Source organism: Sturnus vulgaris, chromosome 13 (genome assembly GCF_052056855.1).
Source record: "Sturnus vulgaris isolate bStuVul1 chromosome 13, bStuVul1.hap1, whole genome shotgun sequence".
In the NCBI taxonomy this organism is placed as follows: domain Eukaryota; kingdom Metazoa; phylum Chordata; class Aves; order Passeriformes; family Sturnidae; genus Sturnus; species Sturnus vulgaris.
Window position 1 is genome coordinate 10,262,071 of NC_142255.1, and position 27,991 is coordinate 10,290,061.

At 39.3% G+C, this 27,991-nt stretch overlaps 1 protein-coding gene across 5 annotated transcripts in view; it reads right to left on the minus strand.

The window, feature by feature from the left end:
- Window positions 1-27,991, minus strand: part of FBN1 (fibrillin 1) — a 144,421-nt gene that overhangs the window by 100,962 nt on the left and 15,468 nt on the right. For all 5 annotated transcript variants that reach the window (XR_015806507.1, XR_015806506.1, XM_088172539.1 and 2 more), the window contains exons 4-5: window positions 22,053-22,148; window positions 20,433-20,528 (exon numbers count right to left, since the gene is read on the minus strand). Coding sequence is in view for 3 of the 5 variants with exons in the window: in XM_088172539.1 (XP_088028665.1) it covers window positions 20,433-20,528; window positions 22,053-22,148 (192 nt within the window). In the remaining 2 variants the exon portion in view is untranslated. The remainder of the gene's footprint in view (window positions 1-20,432; window positions 20,529-22,052; window positions 22,149-27,991) is intronic.

A 27,991-nucleotide genomic window follows, 5' to 3' on the forward strand; every position in this document is an offset into this window, starting at 1 on the left:
CCTTTTCTTTTCTAAAATACAAATGCTCGTCTGCAGTGCCATGAAACAAAGCAATTGCAGAGCACTGGAATGAAACTCAGTCCACAACTGAAAACTGGTTATAAATAAAAAGAGGAGGTGGAAGAGAGAAAGGGAACTGATTTTCAGTGCTCAAGCTTAGTGAAGCACAGCAGGAGTAAACATACAGCAAGAACAGAGAGAAGTCAACTTGCTTTCAGTGTGGGAAGGCAGTAAATGCAATCATGATGGCTTGGGGGTTGCAATGATATATTATCTAGTGATACATACACAAATAGGTTTCGTAGTCCTAACAGAACTCTGAACTTCTGAAGTCCTGGCAGCTTTTTAACAAGGTGATTAGAACAATCAGTATCTTACTCCTTTATAACAGGAATCATCAAACTTGTCTGAAGCAAGCTCCCTCTTTCCCATAATCCAAAAAGAGCAGCACTCTTGAGAAATTGTAACAGTGGAAACCTTCCACTGAATGAAAGGAAGGGGCAAACAGATTGTATCCCTGTAGAGATTCTCCACATGGCAGACAGCTCCCTAGCCAAATTTCTTCAACCAGACACTCACTCAGGTTTTTGTATTCTCATACATATGTATTTCTGTGAAAAGATTTTAGTGATGACAGACTTGATACGATGTAATTTTTTTTTAACTATCCTAAAGACTTTGGAATAACTAATACTGTTCTACTTGCATAAGGCTGTAACACATAGTTTCATATTTTATACAGCCAGCTAAAAAGACATGAAAAATATTTTAAAAACAGTGACAAGGCAGAGTATTTGATTTTTTCAGAAATATTTTAACAATTATTTCATTTAATGGTTGCACAATAACCCACAAAAAAAACCTCAGGAAGCGTTAAAAATGTAAGTCAATAATGTACAAAAATTGCTTCAGACACTAATACCTCACCTCTAACTCTATGGTGAAACACATCAACTACTTGATGGAAATACCATGCAACCCTCTGTGTTACAGGATCAGATTCCTTCCTCAATGAAACTGTGGCATAACTCTGTGTGTACACCAGTGTAATCATGACCAGAATCTGGATCATTTTGCATAACCACATATATGGGATTTGCATTAAGACTGTGGTCCAAAAATAAACACAGCAGTAGCGTGCACTGTTTAACTCTGAATAAGCCTGAGACATCTCTGTTGAAATGTAACGGAATAAATGCCATAACTCCAGAATTATTACATGCATTCCATTTCTATTACTAGAAGTAAAAAACCAAGAAGGTAAATGATCCAATCTTGATTCACAAGTTTTCAACTAAGGAAGTGTAATTTTATTAAATATCTATTATACTCACCAATATGAAGTGCATGAGATGCTAATACATGTGTTTCATTACTCATATTATTGTTTAAGGCCTTCATGGATCACTTGGTTGAAGGAACCTTCTCTTTGCTTAACACTAATAGGTGGATGTCCCCCAGAGTCAGTAAATGACCAGCCTCAAATGACTGAGGACCATCACATCTTTAATCTAAGATTACAGAAAATATTTATGACAATTGTCAATTAAACTCCGTGTAAAACCATATCAAAAGTCTGATTTTCCCAAGCAGTTAAGAGTACAGAATAATAAGTATCTTAAAATAGGAAGGATGGGGAGGGGAAGGGATATCAATCCACAGACAATTCTCAAACTGAGGGTCGAGTTCTCTTCTTACTTGCATGAAGCAGGAGAGAAGAGCAAAAGGTCTTTACTGACTCCTTTTAGTGCTGTAATGAAGAGCACTTGTTGGTTCTTTAAGTTAAGATATTAGTCAAGAACAACTGCAAAGTTTTCTAAAAGACTTTGAATTACCATGAATACTCTGTATAAATATGGGAAAGGTTTCATGCATTTACTAAAAGTGTAAGCAACTCCACATTCTTAGCATATTGTTTAACACTTTTAAAGTTTTTTATAGCATCTGTGCTGATGCCTTTGGCCTTTTCTCACTCATCACACTTGCTCTGTATACACTATTTTAGTCTAACAGATATTGCAAATCTATTTTTACCTCAGCACTGGAAACTGGCATTTCTTCTACTTGTTGAAGGGAATGTCAGGTCTTAAGATTTCATTTGCCTCCACATGTGGGACAAATCATTAAAACTTGGAAACAGTCACCAGCCTGAGTGTCTTCAACAGAAACATTCAAGATCTAAGACTACAATCCTAGCAGGATGGGGTTTTTTCCCTCTCTGTTAGATAGAACTGCTTGGTTTTGTGGGTGCCCAGACATGACATCCAGCATGAAGCCCAGGTCCCAGTTACAAGGGAAAGGTCAGACTCACTGACTTTGATGAGAGAACGATCGTTCAGAGAGGAAATGCCATTGCCTTTGACTGCATGAACACTCCTCACACAGAAAACAGCCAGTGTTTGGGGGGAGGTGTTGGGGAGGAGAGACCCACCCAGCTTCAGAGGCTTCTTGTCAAAAGCTGGGCCACAGTGGTTCAGCCAAAAGTGACACATTCCAGTTTTATTTTACTGATTATGTGCTTACAAGGAATAGCATCAGAATCCTGAAAACTGTCGTGTGTACTGAATGGTCCATTACACTGAGCACCATTCTGAATAATTTCACATAATTTATTTTAGAAAACAAGGTTTCTCTCATCCTCATGCTGCATAAATCTCATCAAAGCTGTTTTGTTTTTTTCCATGACAATAACTGAAATTTATCTGTGTAAATGCACACAACATCTGGCATTAATGGTTTCAAATAATGGAGGCCATAAAGTGGTGCTCCAGAACATACATGAGAGCCAGTGAGAACTAGATAAGTAATTTTTATTTGGGGGATGTGGGAGAAAGGAAACAGGGGTGCAGCAAACAAGCTAGGTGTCTGTGAATAACTAACCAGTGTACTGAAGGGAACAAACAAGCTCTGGCCTGTTCTTTGTAGACCACCACACACTAATGCTGATTTCATGCCCAAAATGGGAGATCCCAGTTGAAGAAGGGGGATGGTTATATATCTACATATATTCACTCATAGTTGCACTTCTTTTATCCTCCTCCATTCAGGGTACAGATTCAAGCTGAAGTTTTGTTACACTCTGGCTACACAGAGATGCTCCAAAAGATAAGCAAATACCCAACATAATAGGAATCACTCAGATTTAGGTCAGCAAACTGCAAGCCTCACTAACTCCCAACACAGGAATACTTAACCTTTGCATAACACTGGAGCGTTAGCCTGTCATGCGACCCGAGCCTCCCTCCCTGAGCTTGCACTGCGTGGTGCAGCACCCTGCACAGCCTGGCCCAGCTACACATCACTGCTAATGCAGCATGATGGATGAGCAGCACTGGAATCTAAAACACATGACAATCAGAGAGCCACAGACAACAGAAGTCCCTTAAACACATTTTCCATTCTTAAAAATCATTAAAATGCGCTGATCTTAAGTACAGTCTTTATAAATTTAACGATGTTATTTATTGATAAAATAATAATTTATGTAAATTTTACAAAGCCCTTACAGGCTTTGCTTCTGTTTACAGATAAAAGTATCTGCAGAAACTGCTGCTGATCCAGATGCCTGTCTAATACATAATACTTCACAGCCTTGCAAAATGCTGTGTATTAAAGGTTGGAAGCTGCTTTTTGGCCTACATTCTACACTGACATACTGAAAAGGAGGGAGAGTCTTGTGGTTGAGACACTTGGCTGGGACTGAGATGACCTGGGTTCAGTTTCAGACTCTGCTACAGACTCCCAGTACATCCTTACACAAGTGACTTAATCTCCCTGTATATTAACTCCCCACATAGAACATGGGGCTGCCAATACTTCTGGATGCTGGTGGGGCTTTTTCCTCTTTAGACTACACAGGCTTTGGGATGCAGACTTGTATGTTTTCTGAATGATAAAGGGAGCCTCAAGCTGAGTTCAGACCTCTTGGCATTACTCTAATAAAATGAGAAAAGAAATTTCATGTAAAGTTTTTTGTGCTATGATTCTTCAAGGTTTTATGGTTGGTTTGGGTTTTTTTCTTTTTTGTGGTGTTTTATGAGGGTTTTTAATGTTCAATTAATTGTCAGTTTCTAGTAAAAGAGAGAGGAATTTGCTCATCGAGGAGATTTTCTGTACTGGTCGAGTGCAACAGCAGCAGAACACATTCCATGGAGGAACTCATGCACAATCAATTAGGTCGTCTAATTAATTTTCCAACTCAATAGATGCTATGAACTTTTTTCAGAAAAATATCTATACACATGTGTAATAGCAACCCAAAAACTTTTAAAATGTTAGAGGAGAAGGACTGATGATATTCACTTGAAGGGAATGGGCTGCTACATGGGAGCAATGTCCTCTCGCATGAGATTCCTATTTCTGTCATGAAAGGAGAAAACACATATGGGAGCATAAGAGTATTTTCCCATTGACAAGGTTGTGCAGTTACCATTAGGGACTGACTTGTTAAACAGTATTTAGAGTAATTTATGATATTAGGTTACCTCATAATTAGGGAGAATAAAAACATGTGGAAAGAAAAAGACACGCTTGAAAAATAGGTTTGATTTAAATAGGGACAAAAAATGTAGATATTTACAGGGAGTTTAACCACATATTACATCAAGTGTGCTACATCTAACATGTAGCATCTAATAATAGGAATCTGCTTCTCCAGTCCTAATTCAGATAAAACTTCAATCAGCATCACCCGGAACTGTGTCTGATTAAGGTCTCTGGAACGAATATCGAAATAAGCAGGAGAAGAACGACCAGAAATATTTTTGCCTTCTCTCATAGGGTCTTACAGCAGCACATTTTCAACTGCCATGAATTTTCTCTGCACTTCCTTTCCCACCATTGTGATCACCCAAAAGTCCTTATTCCACACTAATATAATGAAGTGTTTGTGGGACCAGAGTTATAATTGTGATGTCTGGATTAAAACAGCAAGTTGTGACATTTCTAAGAGTCCTAAGGGAGATGACAGTGAATTATAGAGAATACACAGATACTTGATAATCCACAATTATGGGGGGGGAAGGCACAGAAGCACAATAAAGTGCTTCAGTTGGGGTTTTACTGTGGGTGTTTCTATGGAAGCACAGACTAGATTTATAAAGAATTTATAAAAATATCCATAGTAAATAAAAAGTGATAAACATTACAGTTTCTCCAAGCTGTAGCACAAATCAATGTCCTGTTAGTAACTGTTTCAAACAATGTGGCTGCTAGACCAGATGAGCAGACAGAAGAGAGACAGCAAGCTCTGGAAAAGATACATACTGCTTGTAGGTAGGGGAAAGCCAGAGCAAAAAGCCTTCGGGGAACAAGTGTGAAGGAAACAAGGATACAAAGAAGCAAAACAGCAAAAGAGCAGAGGGACGAAAAACAGGAAGGCAGCAAAGACGGGAGGGATCAAAGCAAATCTAAGAAATGAGTGGGAGGCACAGAGACAAGGAGAGATAAACAGTGGGAGCCAGCAGACACCATGTGTGAGAAGGGGAGAAAAGAGAAGGGAAGGGAAGAAAAGGCTGGCCAGCCCAAGAGCTTCACCTGCCAACCAGGAGAGAGAAGTTTGCCAGGTCAGGCTGGCCAACCAGCTAGGGAAAAATGAGGGCCAGAGAGCCAAGCAGCAGAGAACAGCCAGGCAGCCACAGCCATCCAGGACAGGAATCCATGTATGGAGCAGGGTGGGCATCCTGCACCCAGGAGCTGGGTGACCTGCAGCAAGCAGGGGGAACGGGCAGGAGCAGCACAGCACTGGGCTCCAACAACAGCCCTGAGCAAGATGCAAAAAGATGCCTGAGAACCTCCCAGCAACAGAGTGAGCACCTCACTGACACATCTGGTTATGCACTCTGGAACACTATCCACTAGAATCTTTGGGTGGCCAAATATGAATAAACAATGACTAAACAAATTGCAGATATTAACCATCCATTTTCCCAAAAGACATCTTCCTCACATTTGTAGAGCTGATATCTATATTTGTTTTCTACTTTGATACATTCAGGATGACAAAGTACAAATTATGTACCCCAATATCATTTATATAGTTCAATGTCATAATCCAAAATCACAAAAAACAAACACCAGGCCAGTGATGAATGAGAATATAAGACAAAAAAGGTGTAACAAACCACATGAAGAATGGCCTAATCTAGCAGTGACAACATACTGCTTATCTGTTCAATTAGGCAGTTCCTAATCTATCCATCTCTAAGAAATAAAATTAGCTGTATTGAATAAGAACAACATTGGAAACTGTTACTAAAGGATTTCTACTAGATAGTAAAAAAACTTGTGCTATCTTCTGAAATATTTTTTACACTAAAAGAATAATAATTTAACAATAGAGTGGATTAGAATAAACTGTGACAAGGTCTAACTGTGTTCCTATCTTCAGAACTAAAACTTATTTTTTAAAAGAAGAGCAGTAAGGGGTGTGTGCATGCATGTGTATATGTATATATATATATGAAAATTATTTCTGAGAAGAACAAGCTTCATTTCACAGTCAAAACAGACTAAGTGCAGCCTGTTCATTTTTTTTCTCCCCAACAAGCCTTCCTGGTGTAAATCAGCATCAAACCAGGTATTTAAATTAACAGGTAATCCTGTCAAGGAATCAGGACTCAGAGAAAGAACAGCAACGAGGTAATTCAGGTGTAGGCAGTGTCTCAATGTTTACCCTGCCTTTCTGGATATAGGACCTGCTCCACACCACCAAAAGTCCTGAATATGTTTTTCTTTTTAACTTCACTGGGCTTTGAATGAAGTACCAAGCCATTAGGAAGCCAGTGATTCATTAAACTCCTTTGCCCTCAAACCAAAAGAGCTTCACAGCTGGGACAGATGATACTTCATGTATTACAAGTCAAATTCTGCTTGGGACTCAGTGCAAGAGAGCAGTATGTGCCAGGCAGCACCCTGGGGTTCCCACAACTGACAAGGTGAGAAGGTAAGAGGAGGGAGGGGAAGGAGAGCAGGATGGAAGAGGGAAGAGAGAGCACTTTCCTACTGCTGAGAGCAGGGAAGAGTTGTGAGGGGGAGCATACAGAGAGCAGCATAACACAGTTTAAAGTTCCTCTGTGAGACCTCTGCCATCTGCCTAAGGTGCCAGGTTTAGCAAATGCAGTGCCAATTCAAATTTGTACCTAAAAATGTTTTAATTTTTTGTAGAATGGGTACATTTAGCAATCTAGGTGGTCATCAATACATATGTGAGTCACTTACAGAAATGTTAGTGGAACAACAGACTGTTCTACATGGTGTCTAAAGTTTCAGCTGCTTGTAAACCAGCACTGTGGGAAAACTTTTAGGTGGCTTTTAAAAAATTCTCAGGAAACAGTAGAAAGCTCATAATTTAAGACACTTCAGTGGAAGAGAAAACTTCCTACTGATTACCAGAAATATTTTTCACTATATCCAAAAGGCAAGCAGGATTTTCTCCAGAAATAATGTCTTTTATCCACATCATTCTTGTCAGGAAAGGGTCTGAATATCTGTTTTAATAATTAAGTTTCAGGTTTCAACTACACTTGTGATAAATAACATTCACAGGAGAAAAATGTTTTTAGAGCATCAAATAGTTTAGTCTTATAAAATAAAATAAGCTTGTGGTGGTTAAACTACCCTTACATAAGAACATTTTATTAGTGTGTGAATATACTATAAGCTTAAGTTATAATGATATTTAGCCCACACATATGAAATGAGATAACCACTGGATTGGAACTCTTGCCTGGCACCATGCTGATCTCTTTCTTCCTCCCATTTCATTTAATTAGGAACTTGAAATTGGATCAGCAACTTTTAAACAGCTGATTAAAGCCCTGTTCACAAAAGTGATCTTGGTTATTTTTCACGTGAGCATCAGGTTGTCCCTCTGCAGGGCAGCTGTGATCTCTATCTGTGATGGGATCTCACTCTGCTGTGATCTCATTCCACTTTGGAAGAGGTGTGGACAATCACAGGCATCTTGGGCACTGCATCTCTGCATCAACATCCCCCCACTGCAAACCACACACAACACTGACTACTTGAATAAAAACAACCAATTTAAAAAAAAAAAAAAGACACAAGGACATAATCTCAGCAAAAAAGGAAAGTCCAAAACTCTTCCATCTTTTCAAATTTGAGCATAACTTAAAAACTACTAAAATGCAAATATCTCCTTTAGATTTAAAAGGACTACTTCATCAGAGGCTATTGGAGGACACATATACAAGCTTGTCTAAGCATTAATCAATGCTCATTAATACACATGCATTCTAAAAGTGCTTTAGAAATTAAAATATCACATGAAAGAATGTGTATGTAGCATGTAAGCCCAAAAGGAAAAGAACAGTATTTTATAAAACTGAAAGAGGCTGTACTGATTTTCTTTGATATTTACTCTACTAGAATATTTCTCACTCATCATCCTGAAATCCCTTATTGAAATCTGGCTGACAAGATCTGACCAGGTCTCTGACTCCTGATTCAAAGCCCACTTAGGTCTTTGGGCACCAGTTTATTTTATGTGAGTAGGTTTTGGATCACTGCAAAAGTCACTGCAAAGTTCCATCCAGGCTTCACTTCACTGAACAATGCCAAGACTTTGGGTTTAAAGTACTGCCCAAATGTCTGAATATAAAACTGATCCAGGCACGTGTGTGTGTGTGTGTGTGTGTGTGTGTGTGTGTGTGTGAAATGCATGTATGATCTGCCTTCTGGACATAGTAAAATCGGCTGTAGAATAAACACAAGCCATTCCCTGCCGGGTTTTGGCAACAGTTTACACTAAGTGGCAAATCATTACTGCTTTAGATGTTCATTGAAATGCCAGTCACCTTGAACTCTTTTGGTATTTCCTGGGATGCAATGGGCAGTTGCCTAGAAATTTTGTATTGTGGTATTTGATGCCAAATCACTGTGCAGCATTTTATAAGATTACCTAAATATTTATGAACAAAGAATAAAAGTTATATATGCACAAACCCCATCTAATTTGTTTAAATAATTTTAGACACTAAAAAACTCAATTCTCCTATCAAGAATTCCTTCAGCAGACAAACATGCAGCAGTCTCTCAGTAGTGGGAGATGTTAAAAGGAGCTCCTGTAAGCTGCACTCCAGACAACTGCCACTCAAAACTATCTTGAGTCTTCTCACTAAGTCTCTCTTCCATTATGCTGAATTCAAAGGAAGTGTATTTACTCATTCATTTATTTCAAAGAGGACCAGGATACCAGTCCTAATATATTTGAGGGATAGTCGAATCATGGATGCAAAGGCTTGCTGCTGCTGCAGAGTAACAAAGAGAAATTCCTCCCAGCTTGAACTGAAACGGACATCAACAACGTAGGCTGCAGGAAGTTGTTATTTCTACTCAAAATTCTAAACAGCTGTTTTCAAGGCAGATTAAAAGATTTTTCAATGTTTGGATTCAACTCAAGAGCTTTATCTAATGCATACTTTGTATTTGAGTATTTGTTGAATTAGAAATTTAATAGAGCAGCTGAGTATTTTAAAATCTTTTGGAAGATGTGAAAAAGGGATGTGAACTCTAGCACACCCTGTAAAACATAAATTTCTTACCAAAAGAATATGTTATTCATGTGCTCTGTACATTAGGTCAATTATTACTCACTTTCTTTGGAGAACCACCAAGTGCCTCCACCCTTTATAACAGAGCACTCTAATCAACTGTAGTAAGAATAGCAGAATTATTTTAATACACACCGGTGGCTCAGGCCTGAGCTCAAGAAGGCTTGAACACTAAGAGACTAAGATGGATTTGCCATCATCTTTCCTTTTTAAGTGGGAAAGAAATTAATGTTTCCTTGTACACCTTTGTAAATAATTTCAATTGCACATAAATAGGGAAAAATTTATAAAAAGGGATGCTGTAAATTTGCCCTCCAATTTAAACACTTCTGTTATTTAATGAGAAATTCCATAAACAATCTGATACCAAAACTTTTTCCACAGCACGTCTTTCATTTCCGCTAACCCAATTTAACCTCTCATCTTCCTTGCACTCAGCAGCTGTACAAAACTCTTTTTTTGTACTGACATCAGCAAGTGACTGAAGTGCTAGTGCTAGATTTAAAATGCCTTCTAAAGCCATGAGTTTTTGTATTGAATTTGGAACCAAGTTTGATACAACTTGTACTGTTAGTTTAATATAGTATCACCTTTCATGGAGCCATATCTTGTTGGGTTCCTGCTGGGACCTGAGAACTGAAATAGCACAAGGTTTAATGCATGGCACTTCATTTTGTCCAGCCTGGCTCAGGCCAAGAGAAGCATTTCAAATTATTTAGATAACCACACAGATTAAATACCCAGCAAGATAGCTTGCTAAGTCATTCATCATTTGCCATTCCTGGCCTGTGCTTGTGTCTAGCAATGTTTTTACTAGAAGAACCATTCAGATGAATGGAATGCACATCTCCACTAGGTCTCCCCTGCCCAAGCAGCAGTCTAAATAACTCAACCTGCCTCCAGTGTTCTTTTCCCAAGATATGTGAAAACTGTCTGGCTAGGTCCTCTCTGTCATTATCTTCTTGCCTATCTTCCCTTCTCATCTGTTTCTCTTGCTTATGTTTTATGATCCCCTATAACTCTAGAAAATTTCAGTGTATTAAAACATTACCCTCTCCATACTTCAATTCCTCAAAAAGTTCACAAATCATCCTCTTACTACTCTAACTCCTCAACTCAAGAATCAAGTTGCTGGAATTAGTTCACACCTTGTGGTGTAATTCAATTCCAGACAAAGTATCTGCATCATTAAGCTATATCTTATAGGTTATTGGAGCTGAAGTAACTGAATATCAACCTCTTTTTTCACTGAAGATCTTTTGGCCTTTGAAGCTTGTGGCTTGGAAGTAATTTTTGACAATGTGGCTCCTTCTGAAGCCTGTATTAATCCAACTGTAAAGCTGCCCTACTTGCATTTTATGAATCTCTCCAAGTTACCACCCATACTGTCCCACTAGGACATGGAGATTCTCATAAAGGCTTTCCTCATATCCCAGCAGGACAATTATACTTCATTGCTTTCTGGTTTTACTATTACCTCTTATAAACATTTCAAATCCAAGCAGTGTTCTGTCACTGTACTGCTGAAATGAGCTAAGACATCTGGACAATCCAGCCAAGGGACCAGTCCCATGGCCCTTGAAGAAACAGTTCAAGGTGTGTCTCACTTTAAGAGCCACCTTAATTGCACTTTGAAGAAAGTGCACAGCATGCTCTTTCCACTGCATGGTTACCACTTTTTTCTTGCTGTAGTTCTCAGAAACATAAACAAACAGGAGCTATTGAGGTCCTAAAATCTCCCATCACTGAGGGACCCAGCTGATTCCTAAATCAGGTGAAATTACCAAGTACCTAATAGGTCTCCCCACCTTTTGGATTAAGTGACAAGCAGGTAACTACAATTAATGTCAAGTGCAAACAGGAAAACTCCTCCTGACAGTGTGTCTGTTGTTATTAGCATTACTCGGATTTAAAGCCATTCCCTATTCCCCATGAACCACTGTAGTTTTGTCAGCTTATTCTTTATTTTTAAACTAACTGTTCCATTTTTAAAATTTTATTAGGTAAGTACATTAGAAATCATGAGCATAACATGTTCTTGCATTTCACAGCACTCAATCAATCACTGCCACAGGACACTCGGGATAAGAAAACACACGAATAAGAAAAAATGCAGAAAATCTGGAATTCTGAACACTTTGACAATGTTAGCCCTGGATCTTCATTAAATAGCTAATAGGTCTGAAAGGTACAGCTGGAGGTGTTACAAATGACAGACTAACACATATTTTAGCACATTGTCCAGGAGTGACTGGACACAGTCCTGGGCAATCTGCTCCAACTGATCCTGCTGAGCAGGGGAGTTGGACTAGGTGATCTCAAGAGGCCCCTTCCACCCTAAGCAATTCTGTAAACTGAAATACTGTTAGAAATTACCCCCTCTCTCTCTAATTCTTACAGTTCTATTTTTAAAATCATGTAAATGCATTATTTGATAGGTAGGAGTTACCCCACTAACCAGCAGATAGGCATTTTGGTGTGCTGTCTGTTTTTGCTGAAGATAAACTGATTTTTTCAATAGATTATCAATCAATTATCTATCAATAGATTCAATGAAGCAATTGTAAGTAATGGGACTGAGATAAAAGGACCTAGAGCAAAAACTGAGGGCTTAATCTTGAAAGAAAAGAGCACTATGAAGTTCTTGTGTATTCAGAAAAGGAAAATGCTAAGTCTAGTAAAATATCACTGAACTTATGACCACGACTGCAATGCCAGCAAGGATGCCTCTGGCTTTGTGCCATGCTGTGAGAAGTGGGGCAGGATGAAAGCATCAGCCACCACTTCCCCAAGGAGGCAACAACTGTGAGCATACAGGTTTCTCCTCAGCTCCTGCTTCCCTATGACTGTCAGCACTTCTGTGTCAGAAGCAAAAGCCCTAGAGGATCACAGAAGACCATTCATTCCAAGGAGTAAAGAGCAAATGGGGACAGTACTGAACACCTGGCAATCACTGGGTAAACTTTGCAAAAAACATAAACATTGAGGACAGGATCATTATAAAACATGACTAAGATCACTTGGTAAGCCAGGCTTACTTGAGTTAAATACTTTTTAAAAATTGAGTCACACATTAAGTCAAACATTCAGGGACAAGTAAAACCGTGCAGAGACCACTCTTTCAAAATGGGAGGCTTATGGGAGACCTATAATCTGAATTACACCACCACGGAAAGAAATGAAGGCTATGGCTCAGCAGACTCAGTTCCATTAAGAGACCTGTGCTAGTTTAGCTTGGGTAATGCCTGCAACAGATAGAAAGTAAATGTGTAAGGTCACAATCAAAAGTCTGGTGCTTAAAAGGGTTTGCATCTCTTAAAATATAAACCCATGCATATATATGTGTAAACACACATGCACTTTTAATAACTTTCATGCTTTTCAAAATTACTTATCCCTAGCCTTTGCACACCTTCCTACAGGGAAGGGAAATACTGAATCTTGGTTTCTTTATCTAGTGAAATCCCAACTTTTTCCAAAAGAAGTTTCTTCTGGATAAAGAGTGCAAAGCCAAGCTATGTTTTACAGCATAGCAGAATTTGGAGAGTGATATTTCTCTCAGGGCTCCTTTCTTTTCAGACCTTATTTAGGCCTCTTTTCTTTTCCTACAGCATTTCTCTAAAGTGCCAAACTGTATAAGCTATCACAAAAAAAATATATAAAAACTACTCAGTCATTATTCATGAATCTCTTAAGGGCAACTGGAAGTGAGAATGTGCCTGTCCTTACAGCTGCTCTTAGGTAGTTGTTTCCCACAATTTTTTGCAGCTTTTATGCCGATACAGGGTAGATCTCTTTCTAAATCTAACAGTTTACTTTAGAAAAGTTTTATTTTTACAGAGATTTCAACAGCTCTGTTATAAATACGTAGCAAAAAACTTACATGTGTCAAAACAGTTACACTGACCACTTTGAGCACCTCTGTTTAAGATGCATTTTCATTAGCATTTTGCAGCTGACCTATATAAATGAATTGTTTTACTTGGAAATGCCTTCATCAGTTATCCTTTCATTAGGTTAGATCTATGTTTCAAAAGAGGTTTCTTTGTTAGAACTGACCATCAATAAAGTTTTAGATCACTTGTAAAAACAAAGAAAAAAAAGTAAGTCCCCAACTCAACTGAGGCATCATGCATACTGATACTTGTTTCTGTGGCAACTCTTAACAAAAATCCTCAGCTTACCAGCCCAATCAGGAAAAAAGCTATGAATGGGTGATTCACAGGGAAAACATTTATTTTCATTATAACAAATGAGAGGATTTCAGGTAGCAGTGCTTTCTTATATCAAAACATATTGTAGCCCAGAGAAGGAGTAATTTTCTCCATAAACAGCTAAATAGGCATTGTTAGGTAAGTTCTCAGCTGCATTTACTAATTCCCTATATGATGTCCAACTTCAGAAGTCACCATTTCAAAGGCATCTTTTCTTTGGAAAGTTCCATGAGAAATCAGTTATGCCCAGCTATTGTATTTTTTGCAAGTTTTGGCTGAAATTAGGAAAATGGTACAATGGTACTGAGAGGGGAAGACCAGCCTAAGATACACATTCTGAATGCCTCAAATATAACACCACGCTGCAATGACAACCAACATCAATAAAAGCTGATTCAATCTTTCAGCACACACACACACAAAAAATTAACTCTCGTGATACAACACATGAGAGGGATTCTTTCCAATTCTCCCTGGAACACTGTGGAGCACAGATCTGGCAGTGCAGGCCATTCAGGGAAGCTGCAGCCTTCAACTGTCTGCACTGTGTATACAGAAGTTGTACCTGTATGATCTGCATGTAACATCCCATAATCAAACACAGATATCTCTCTGTGTTGGTAACTTCTGCAAAGTCTCTCCTCCACAGGCCTCCACTCTTCATTTCTCAAGACACCACAGGGCAGACCACAAGGCAAGAGCCACATGCAGGCAAAGCCAGTGCAAGGTCCAGCCTGGCTGCAGTGAGAGCTGAACCCAATCTCTTGCACAGCAAACAGGAGGCAGAGGCTGCCAGCACAGCTGCAGGTAGGAGTCAAGTTCTACAACAAAGCTGTGTGCAGTACCAGAAGAATGATCTAGTGAGTCTCCTGTGAGTCCTTTCCATGTCCTACATACAAGAACCAAATCTTAACAGATTCGAACAATGCAGCTATTTCATTCAAATGTTTTAATGATAATATATACTAAATACAGACTCCACAATTTGTGATTAAATTTGTATGCATCTCCACTGCTGCGACTAAAATCAAAACAGAGCAAAATCCAAACAATACTTTACTGCACATCTAAAGGTCAGTGTCCTCAGCAGCCAATCAAGAAGGCATGGAAATCTAACAAGGTCTGCCAAATAGCTGAATGAAAACTTTAGATTTGTTTAACTGAAATCAAAACTCAATTTGGAACAAAATGCAAATGTTCAGCTTCATGTACAAGAGTTGGAGCCTTCACATCTCACAAGAGACCTAAGCCATATGTACTTAATCATTTATGGATCTTGATTTAGCTTATAAGTATATATCTGAAGAAACATTTTAAAACTTGCATTATGATATTTTAAGACACACAAAGCATAGAGCAAACAACACAGGACCAGTCATGGGATGCACATGCAAGGACCAGAACAATGGATAAAAGCCTTCCTATACACAAGACCCCTAAAAATGCTTTTTGGCATCCAATAACAGACTGAGCTGAGTCTTGAGTTCTGATCCAGAGACCTATTGATTATATTGCTAAGTATTGCAAACCACCTAAATGACACACAATTACTCTGTAGAGGCTGACTTCTCCACCATAAAACTGCAGATTCAATTTTAAAAATTAAAAAACTCATCCAGCTATCTCAACTTATTTTATAGAAAAGATAATCCAAAGGAAATTTTATTCTAAAAGTGAAAGGCATCAAGGGTGACATCCTATACTGAAATTATTTTAAAGTCAATAAAACATCACTCTGTGACCAAATATATTGATCTTCGGTCTGAAGCCATTTTTCATAACTTTTCAGGGGGATACAAATGTATGCAAGAGTCCTTTTTGCAGGCCCTCAAGTTTAGCCATCCTTCAGTTTGCTGCTATAACATTGTACATACATTCATGTTACAGGGCTGCAGAAATTACATGTCTATGTCAACAGATGTGTTTCTTGGAAGAAAGCAACAGAAATCAAGTTTATTCAAATGTTTGCCAGCTACCATATGCTGCAATACTACTTTAAATGCAACATAAGGCTTTGGGAACATACTTTTACTGCTATCTACACTTTGTTATTTACTTTCCATTTAGACTAAATACCAGAGACGGGGCACACTAAGGGGTGCAGTGTCCTCTTTGTAAAAACATTCTACCCGTTGTAGTATTTAGAAAGAAAAAAAATATACAGAGCCCTACATTACTCTTGACCACTTTCAGCGGCTACACTTTCATAGGGAGGCTCTAGGAAAGATATTTTTACATATGGCATTAATTCTGGGAACTTTTAATAATGGCCAAATATAATTAAAAATTATGCAAAAATTCCTGCCATGAAGAGAGCAGTACAGAAACGAGTCTGTTTGAAGAAAAAGCAATCGTTTGCTCATATTCTGAGTCCATAAAAAAACAAAACACACGTGGTACATTTTTAATATTTGAACTACATCAGGCCCAATTCTGCTCCTATGTGAAGCGAGTGGCAAAACTCCAGAATGGAGCAGGATAGAGCCCCTGATGTTGTCACAAGCACTCAAATAAACAAACAGGGCTGTAACACATTCTAAGCTTCACTGTGTTCCTCTAAATGAATCCAGACAGAAAAAGAAAAGCACATTTCATTGCATTTCTGCAATACAAGGATAGCAACAATGTATAACCTTCTATTACATAGAACGCACCCTCTTAAAAGTATTATCACCCAAATATCTAAAAGAAACAATTTCAAAGAGTCAAGAAAGCATTTGTGCACAAATTTGTAGATAGCTCTACCAAATTTGATAGGGTTCTTTGATCTTCCTGAGCTCCTAACATCAATTTTTCCTCTGGACTTTCATAAAGTGCAGGATACAAGGATATTTTCACATGACACAAACGTAGGCATCTCCCACAGCCAGCTAAATCCCCTAGGCTTTTTTACAGACAATAGAAAGAGCTGTCGATGTTCTAAATCATTCTCAAGGGAACATAAGCTAAGTCTCTGCCCTCAGTCTCTTCAGCAATTCTAAAAGAAACTGCAGAATCTGTAATTCACTCAAGTTATTCAGCATTAACAGTAAAATGGCATAAAGATGGCATCCAGCTTTTAACCAGTGGGAGGAATTTTGCTTTGACCACATCTTCATTTTCTGCTACCTGTGATTTCATTAATAATATGACTACTGATAAACTAAAAGCTGAGTGCATCTCTCAGATCTTAACTAACTCTGAAAGCCTGGGAGCCAAAATCCAGCAAGGCCCTTAAGCACTTGCATAATTCTAGACATATTGACATCTTGGGTTTGAATTCAAAGGCGGGTCAAAGCCCATCACTGGACCACTGCCAGAGAACTCAGCACCTTCCTAAAAGAAGTCCCTGAAGCTCAATTTTTAACTGAGACAATATCTGTGAAACATTTTCCTTCCTGGGCTATGTGTTTTAAATGTGTCTTAAATGGCTGTAGGAAGCATTGCCAACTCCACTACACTTCTACTGTTGAGTTTATGTCAAGCTCACCTTTTTGAACACTATTCCACAAAAAAGCTGTGTTTTATGACACAGCTGCACATACTTGACAGTATGTCCAGGCAGCTTCTCCTGCTCTGGAAAGGAGCCAAACACCACACACAGCAGCTCAGGAGTTAATGATACATGTTCCACTTGCAGCAGATAAAGTTATTGATCCAGCTCTGGTGAAGTCTGTCTCACCAGTGATACTGCATACAATCCCAGGACATGAAGAGGAACTCCGCTGATAAAAGTGAATCTCAAAATTCCTTCCACTCATGTTTATAGTGCTTTACCCTAAGATTAACACTTCTAAGACAAAAAGTGATATGTGTGCCAAAAACTGTCCCATGCCAGCTGCTACCCTCTCAAAGAATGATTGAAAAAATACATGGAAATACTCATGCCACAAATTTAATGGAGTTTGCTGCACTGTGAAAGTAGTGGCTCTTTGACCAGATAAAGCCCTTGACCTACACAGAAGTCTTGCAGATCTTCATTAACAATCACATGGTCGACATTTACTGAGGTAATGTATGGAAAAATTACTTAAAACAGTAGACACAGAACTACACAACTTATCTCTGTATCTAAGAAACTGGATCTAATTTTGTTCCAACCACCTGCAACATTTTAAGTGCTCTCCCTATCGGATTATTAGAATAACCCCACGTGTTTGGTTGCCTTGACACTGTTTTATTCAGGTCAGTTCTAAGTTATGACATATGCAGCAAAGGCTGGAATATTCTTTGGTGTGTGACATATATGCCACAAACACTCTTTAACTGTTACTGTTAGTTGATGCTGGTAGAGAAAAGCACTGGGTGATATACAGCAGTAAATTACTTCCATAACTGTTAGTTTGTGGGATGGCATAACCTAGAAGTCAAACCACAGCCAAACAGATGGAGAATGTGTATGCCACAAAACTGTATCACTCCACATTACGTTTATATCCAGAAATGGTGTTTTCAAAACAATCTGCTTCTCCTGCTTCTGCCAGAAATGGCATCGTTTAAGACACTATTTCTCTTGAGTATTTTCCTTCCCCACCCCCCCTCCATGCCCAGAGATGCTTTGGTTTTGTTGTTTTGTTTCCTCCCCTCTTTCTTTTCTTTCTAATAAACACACAGTTTTACTCTACAAGGCATGAATCTTGTCAATTTACTGGCTAACATCCATCCACATGTACATCAGAAGCCCACCAGGGAGTGTCAAATCCACAGAACTTTCCAAAGCTAGATTCAAAATATGGACCTCTTACTTAGCTGACAGCTGTGTAAAATCATATGCAGCCAGACAACTCCCCAGTGACCACACAGGTGCATGTGCTGAACAAGGCAAGTTATTCTAAGACCAAGATTAGTTTATACTTGAAAAGTTATCTTCAGAAAAAGTTTTTCTCATGGCATAATGTGATTCTGAGACCAAAAACCACCACACCCTTTTTAGAGGAGGGGAACATATTAGCTCAGCTAGGTAGAGAGGCTGCAGGAAATCTGTGAAAGCAGCCAAATTTCAGAGGTTTTCTGGGAAGATATGATAATCATTTGGCCTCAATACAGCAAGCCAGCATTAATCAGGAATACTGCAGCTCATTAATGTCTATTTTCTCTTTTATTGATAACTATAAAATCAAACACATGTTTTAAGTAAAAAACTGCCTATGGACAAGGCATGTAAGTTACACATTTCCACCTCAATTATGCTCAATAGCATGCATGTAATTTCAGGACAGCTTGACTTGCTCAAATGGCTCTGTGCCACCAGTTTCTCACTCCACCCACCAGCAGGAAGGAGCCCTGAGGGACAGGGCTGGAGCTGTTACCAGGATTCAGCCTAGAAACTTGCCCTAATGATGTGGAATCAAACTGGTCTCAGATCAGGCAACACAGAAGTAGCACTGAACAATCTTCTGAACTTACATTTTACAACTCCTCACCAGACTGAGGGCTCAAAAACTTTACCCATGAAGAACAAGCAGTAATTGCGTGAAATTCCAAGTCTTTGCAGGAATATTCCATGCATTCTCACCTATAAGCATTTATTCTCTTCAAATTTAGGAACTTTAACCTAATTGCCCATTCCTCTTACTTCTCTCCAGCAGAGATCCCATGATTCACAACTGAGCTACTTTTCTATCTCTGGGAAAAACTCACCATTGGTTTGAACTACTTTTATAACATTGAGTGGACAACTGGCAAGATTTCACACAGTGGCAACACAGCAATTTTATTCACTGTAGGGAGTGCAGGAAATACCTGCTTCATCCTACCATCTGTTTCAACAGAGAAAAAAAAAGTCTTTGGTCCCCTCAGAGTTGTTCTGCATCACCCACCTGTGCTGCCCACATAAAAAAGCCAACTGTTACTGCTCCAGGTGCAGCACTGAGAGCAGAGATCATCTGACACACTCAAGGACAGAAATTTCAGGCGCTAAGCCATCCTCTACATGGAAGCCCAAAATCAGATTATTAATGTCTATCCTGAGCCAGGTTCACAGATATGTAACACAACTTATTCTATGAATAGAATGTATGAATTTCCAACTACACAAACCAATTGCTCTGACAAATGAAAATATTTTATTAGTATTTTTATAAAACTCAACAGCATTATATCTAAACATTGTCCACTATACTGCTCACAAATGAAAGATTAAATTGGTTTAATAACCCTGAATACATCCACATACCATATAAGGGAGTTGGTATCATTGTGTTTTCATTTGAAGCTTATCACTATGGATATGCAACTAAAAAGCTGAATTGAAAACAATAAATCTGTACAAAATGGAAAAAAGCATTTAATAAACTCTGCAAAAGTAAACATAAAAAAGACAGAGGCAAGATGCTACTTATCCCATATATCAGATTAAAAGACCATTTCTGATGACTTGGAAACTAAAGTTTGAGTAAAAGCACACAAAAATTTTCATTTGCCACCTCTCCCACTGGAGTGTTTTCATCACAAAAAAGTTAACAGTTCCATCTGTGCTTCATCCTGGCCTCTATCCTTATGAAGTTCACATACTTCCGAAAATGCTACTTAAAATTTATTTTCTGTCTTGAGACCAACAGAAACACACACAACCAATTCAGCTATAGAATACAACAGGTAATGGCCCAACAACCCTACTGTCAGAGGTGTTGGAACATAATTATTCCCGCTGATTTAGGGTACATACCTCTCTCACACTGGGGTCCAGTAAAGCCATATGTACACGCACATCGGTTCGGAGCCACACATCTCCCTCCATTTAGACATCCATTTTCACAGACAGCTGTGAAGGGAAGGCAAGAGGAATCTTTATTGAGCTGCTTTCAGAAAGACACGAAGGGATGTATTTGGCCAACTTAGGTAAACTGGTAAAAATGGTAAACATAACAGGATACCAAACTCTTTTCCTAGAATCTACTTTATGACCTTTTACAACTTCCTGGCCTCATTAGTAGCATGAGCTCATCTTTTCAAGGGAGCATAACACAAATACAGGAACAAACACAGCTTTTCTGACCTCTCAGAGCCTCTCTTTGGGATGGCTGGACAATCCCATAACTTCAAAATAAATATCTCTTTCAAACTTGTAACAAATAAATACTGATAGAGATTACAGAGATAGATGATGCAGAGGAATATTTCATTGCTAAATCCTCAAATGTATTTGTTCCTCCTGTAATAATTCATTATTAAAAGGCTGTTTGCAGGAGTTAAATAAATAATGCTATTAACTAGGATAGCAAAATTTAATCAATATCTATTCCATGCTAATTTAAGATACTCTTCCTCTGCATCATGTTGTCACTAGCTTCAGAACTCATTTTTTAAATAATAAACTCCAAAAGCAATTCCTCTCAGAAATAATCAGAAAATACAATATGCACATGAAAAAGGAGGTTTTAAATACAATTTGATGTTCATTGAGTAATGTTATTCTTTGTTCCGTTTCACATTCACTTCAGTAGAAAGAAGATTTCCATTTATCCTCTTTTATCCACTTGATATTTCACAGTGAAGGCAGAAATACAATTCTTAATCCTTTCACCATGTGATCCTCCTCCAGATTATTAGGGTAAATTCCTGGTCCCACTGAAGTTCATGTAAAGTGTGCCATTGATTTTGACAGAGCCCAAAAGGTTTTCATTAAATGAGTTAAACACATTTTCTGTGTCAGACCAATATTTCACTAGATAGCAACGTGACAGCCTTGGTTAAAAGCAGTGTCTACATCCTTATTTGAGTTACTTCACAGCATTCCAGCCAAGAAGAACAAGAGAGCACCAGAGTCCGTTTGGGAGAGATTTCAAGCAGCAGATCCAGGAATGCTTTTGGCTAAGGACTGATTGAGGAAATAAAAAAATCTGTCTATCAACTCTAATAAGACAACATCAAAATTTCTAAAGCATACTAGCTAAGTCTGATGTAAACACTGAAATGAAAACAAGACTTTGTATTAAAAATCCTAATTTTATCTACAAAATGAAAACTGAATCCCATGTAAAATTTAGATATATGACCCACTGCTCTAGTGGGTGAGCCGTCCTGGAGGTCAATGGGAATTATAGCAGTGTGAGAACTACAGGATCAAGTTATATCCAGTTGTTATAAACTCACATGATGTTTATTTTAATAGTCTTGATCAGTAAGAATTCACTCAGCATTACAAAGTCATGTGTTTTTCTGTAAAATTTCACTATACCTGATCAAAAATAAGCTCAACAGCAGCTGAAATTTAGTGCTAAAGAGTGTCCAGTGCACACATCACAGAATCCCTTAGCAGTATCTGCATTCCCAGAAGTGTACTTACGCTGTCCACAGTGTGTTCCTGTATATCCCTTCTGACACAGGCAATGGTCATCACTGCAGCTGCCTCCGTTCATGCACCGGATGTTACAGTGTTGGACTTGAAAGGAAAAAAAGATTTTCCTCAGTTAAATCAAACCAATCAGAAACACTTTACTCTTTGCTAAAGGACTTTACTTTCTTTGGGGATTGATTCTGTGAACCAGAAAGCATTGGAAGTCAAGAATGCACATTTTAGGACAGATACTTAAACTGGCAAAACTACAGAACACAATATAGATTTACAGTTCCTAAGGAATATAGGACATGGTGCAAGAATCGGATGCACCCTCTCATTCAAATGAAGTCAAAGGCATTTCACATGAGCATAAATCCGCAACATTTTTTTACTAGTTTGCAATTATGAGAAAAAGCCTTCAATAAGGGAAAAGGCCTAAACTTCTGGCAGACAGCACCATTAAAAAGGGAGTCTTATCATCTGGGAAGTGGGGGAGGAAAGTATTAAAGGGAAGCATATGAGGGAGCTCCTGAATACAGCCCTGTTCTGCCAACACATGCAACACCAGAAGCTGACCTGGCCAAGCAGGACTTCTTGCATAAAAAGGAGAAACAACAGAGTGATTTCTTTCTGCATGCCAACTGTGGGCTCACCCCACCAGTAGAGCTGCTGTGCTTGGGAAGCTGCAGAGCTCACAGACAGCACTTCCCCAGAGCCAACAACCTCCCCCTCCCAAGGGCAGAGGCAGGGGAGCAGCAGCACACACTCCTCAGCTGCAGCCCCACCACTTATAATGGCTAACAGGCAGCTTAAGCCCCATGCCAGTAAAACATAACGTCTCTGATGCATTTTTCTAGTAATAAGGGCAAAGATATTTCTTAACTAGACGTTGGGAGCAACTAAAAGTATGTCAGGCTCTTCATCAGGCATAGAGAAGTGGGCAGATTTCCCAACAAAGCGAAGTCCTTACAGGTCCTGCTGTCCAACACAGCTGTGAACTGGGGCCTGCACTCCAGTAAGCAGCTAGGAAATGGTTTTCCTCTTAACAGGAACCACATGAAAGGCTCCTCCCCAGATAGAATTACAGTCTGATCAGCATTTCAGGAGATTGTGATGGAGCACTGGATACCTACACCATGCTGTCTGAAATGCTCAGGACTGAAAAATGGAAATTGCATGTTCCATCAGAGCCTGCAGCTAACAGGTGCCATGCCAAACACTGAATTTATCATCTCACACAAAACCCTTAGGCATCATTTGGCTTTTAACAATTCAGAAGTATGTGAATAGATTTTTTTTAAAAATTACAAGTAGAAATAATAATTTTAACGGTATTGCCTTCTGTAGCAATATGAATCCACAAAACAGAAGTAAAACATACAACTGGAGAAAGAATTTAAAGCAATCTAGCATTTAAAACACTACTAACCTTAATTCTTTCGTTATAAAAGCAAAAATCATGTATTACATTTTTTATGTGTCTAATAGTTATTATGCATCTTTGTTCCGCTCTGGAGGTACTTCAGTACTTCAAGCAACAAAAATGTACTAACATTCCTTAATAAAAAGTAAAATTGTCTGCAAATACAGAGTGAATATCTGGTGAAGATTTCTGGACAATGTCCTAAGTAGGTCAGAAAAAGGTGTATAGTTACTTTAAAATGTGTAGTTCAATTCAGCTTTATACAATCTTAGAAAAACAGAGGGGATTACAAAAAGCATAGGAAATGATATCATCTGTCAAGCAGGGAAGGAACTTAAAAACCACAAACTGATTTCAATTAGAGCAAGCTATGCCAAGAGCTAATTTCCATTCCCACATGAAGACCAAAGCCATTTAAGTAGTTTGAACTACATTTGAGATAAAAAGGTTAACAGTAGCTTAAATTATGATTTTCATATTATCTGTTGATGTATAAATAAAGTATATTTCCTCATTATGGGATACACACAAATTTTTCATAACTTGTCTTACTGCTTCTTAATATAACTTTTCCAAGGTAAAATACTTCTTCCTCCTCTTAAAACTAAAATAATTATGGGAGACTGCTGTGACACCCAGTCATCCTTGCTAAAATGAGCCATTTAAATCTGTGAGCTTCCTCGCCTAGGCAGGAGGATCACTGACATACAGTCAATAAACTAATTACTTATTTTCTGCCCTCTTTTGTGGGAATGTTGAAAAGAGTACTTCCAAAATCATACAGACTATTCTGTAATATTATCCTTCCAAAAGTTTACAGAAACACATTCAAAGGCTGTCTGGAGTTCGGATGATGATTTTCAAAATGCATTTTTGAAAACTAGCATATTAATGCAGGTCCAGGTTCTCTTTTCTCGGCTATATCAACAATTCCATTAATGTCAATGGAGATATTCCGGTAAATGAAACAACCTGTTCCAAGATATCACACTGACAGAGATTCAAAGAAAAAGCACAGGAATTACCATAAGGCTGGTAAATTAATGCATATAGCTTTGCCTTATCTTGGCATGCACAGGAAATGCTAACACTAATAAATGGTTGCTTTTAATCAATTACCATTCTTTTTCACATGCAATTTGTAAACAGTCTGCACTGGAAATGTCTGAAGTCAAAACAGGAATAACTGCAGGAACACAACTTTACAAACCTGCAAAAGAGCCAGCAAGACCATACATATCCACACAGGCTTTGCGTGTGGGCGATAGTCGTGTTTTTTATCAAAGTGCTGCCCTCTTAAGCATAACAGCCCCTGACTTTTTAAATAAATATCCAGCAAAACTGAGTAGAGACCTCATCACACTCACAGCACTACCACAGCCGCTCATGAAAAGTGCCGGAGCTCACCAAGCAGACGAAAGGTAGCACACGTGCTGTGTGCTCCGCGATCCCAACCTAAGGAACGCGAGGTGCGAGGGTCCGCAGTGCTCGGGTGGGAAGGCAGCGGAGCCGCCGGGCCAGCCCCTCACTGAGGGCAGCCACGGCCCGCGGGCACCGCGGCACGGCCCGGCTCTGCTCCGTGCCAGCCACTGCCGAGGAAACGCTCACATGTGGCCCCGGCCGTGCATGACGCAGGGCTTTGCCTGCCAGGAGCTGTAAACAAGGAATGACGGCCTCATCACATCCCAGATGCTCAGCGTGCTTTCTCTGTCGAGTGACTGACTCGGGAGACAGATGGCAGCGAGCGCCAAGGCAGGACACGAGCCTGCTGCCCCACAGCCCTGCACAAGGCACAGACAAAATCAACAGTACCCTCAAAAACTCTGGGGACATTCAAAATCCATGACCTCACACCACCTCTCATAGCAGAAGAATAGGAGGCAAAGGGCTGAGCCCCAGGTTTTACTGCCATTGAGAAGACACCTGCCATAGCACCCGAGGAGCGGGGTCCCAGGGCACACAGCCAAGGCCCGGGCTCAGCCCCACACCCCGGCAGTGTCTGCGGGAAGTCTCTGAGGAGGAGCTCGGTGCTCGGCTGTGCCTCCGATGCTGCTGGCAGGGCAGTGGAGCAGGTCCTGCTCTGGACACGGACACTTGTCTGCACACCCCGAGCACCCACCACGGCCACCTCTGTCACAGCTCCTTTCCTTCAGGGACAGCCCCATCAGCAAATGCCTTCCCTGTTTCAGCCAGCCAAAACCATTCTGACTACAGAATGGCTCAGCTCAGAAACAGAACCGACCCATAACCGTGGGGGCAGCCTGACTCCTTGTTTGCCCCTCGCTCCTACAGGGGCAGAGCAGCAGCTCTAACACGTAGCAGGATCACAGAGCAAGAATGCAGCACCAAAAAGGGCCAAGCTGCAGCACCGACAGACACGAGAGCAGCAGTGCAGCCACTGCCACCGCAGGGCTGGCAGAGTACAGAGCACAGGACATCCCTCACAGCACGCAGTGTTACACATCTCCATACAGTGCACCTGCAGCGTCAGGGCACCCTCACATCACCCACACCTGCAGTGACAGAGCACCCTCACATCACCCACACCTGCAGTGACAGGGAGGTCTCCACACTTAGCAATCTTATCTCCAAGCTTGCTGTAAGCACACCCAGAAATTCACTGATTACACAGAAATAACCACTACTCAGCCAGAAGTTTACTGATGTCACTAAAATCCCTGCTGAGAAAAACCACTGGTTGATCTTTTCAACCGCAAATCAGATTCCTAAAGCTGACTCTTAACCAGAAAAGTCCCAGCAACTGACCTGCATAAGAATCAAACTTGGAGGCTTTGCCTTGCTCTCGAATCCACATGCTTTCCAATCTGCATTTAAAATTTTATTTTTACAGACAACGAGAGTATAAGAGTCACTGTCAATTCAGTTTGTGCCTATAGATGTACCTGATAGAAAATCCACGTCCACCACTGATTCTTAAAGTAGTAAAGTCACAAATAGCTTAAAATATCCATATTCTGATATATGCATCTCATATATTAGAAGCTATAGATTTAATTCTGAGAAATCATGGCATTTTTTCTCATATTTGCTATTATTTTACATGTGGCAAACACATATTACTTACATTAGATTTTTAATTATTTAAATTAGATTTTTTCTTATTTTTAACACATATCATTAAAGTAAGGTTTAATGAACAGATATTCTGACAAAATATTAACTGTTACCAAAGGTAGTTGAGAGTAACATTTGATGTCAAACAGTATTTTTTATGTTTACTTTGTTTTCTAATTGTAGATCTAAGTCATTGTGGTCTATTGTGTAAATACATATTCGTGGGTTTTGTCTGCAGCAGAAATGATTTACATAAAGTATGTTCTGTAAGTAGTAATGATATGCTAAATCATAAAAAATATTATACAAGAGTGCACAGAAGAAGTGGAGTCTCTTCTCTGTACAACTTACTAGACACTTTTGCTTTTAGAATTGCTATGTTTTAATAAATAAAGGGGATGTAACCACATACACAAAATGTATCTTACATTACTGCGGAAATTGAACAAGATATAAAGCATATAGATTTTAAGCCAACTGCTAAGTCTATATATAAAGTGTTAATTCTTATACTGTATACAGAAAATCAACTCTTAAAAGCAGGCAAGCCTATGCAGCAATGTAAGGAAAATAATGTCAGCACTGATTAAAGCTTATGATTAGTAGAAAATTCATACTTAGGAGAAGTAATGGTCAACAAGCAAATTAGCTACGTCACAGAGGCTTTAGAAGCTGCTTGATTAAACACTGTAGTAAAGTCCTGCACCCATTTATCTGTGCTACTCCAATGTGCTAAAAACTATGGAGATCAATGGTAGAATATTTCAGAAAAAGAACCACAAGAAGAACTGAAAACTTTACCCTATTTTTCTTTTGAGTCTTGACTCATAAAAGACTTCAGTGGGGCCAAAGAAAAAAATTAGGGAAGGCCCACTTCCTGCCAAAGGTGCCAAAATATGTAATAGATCCAGAGGTACATCCCTTCTGTGCCCCAAAGGATACTTGGGAGAAGGTCACACCTTTCTTTACTGGCTTACAGGACTAAGGCATATGCACCTGGTAAGAGAGGAGCTGCAAACCCAGGCAGGGACACACCATCACACACATTTGTGCAGCCTTTTGCACCCTTCCCTCCCTCCAGTACTCTCTGGGAACTCCATGGCTCCACATCTTCCCCCAGCTGTCCTCTCCCTAACATACATCACAGGAGCATGAAATGGGTTGAACTACAAAGAACAATATTTACCATTTCAGTACATGCCATTCCATTCCATTCTGCAGTTGTTAATGTTTTTCCACTGTTATTGCATAAAAAGGATGCTAAAACCACAAACTGAAATCGTCAGTTATGTGGGAAAACTCTTATCAACCAGGAAAGCAAAAAAAAAAAGGCAAACTAAAAAATACAGAAGCAAAGCAGACCACACTCTGGGTCTAAAAGATATTTGGAACTAAAAGGATGACTACTTTGCATAATAATACAGACCTCAGCTGAATGCATCCCCCA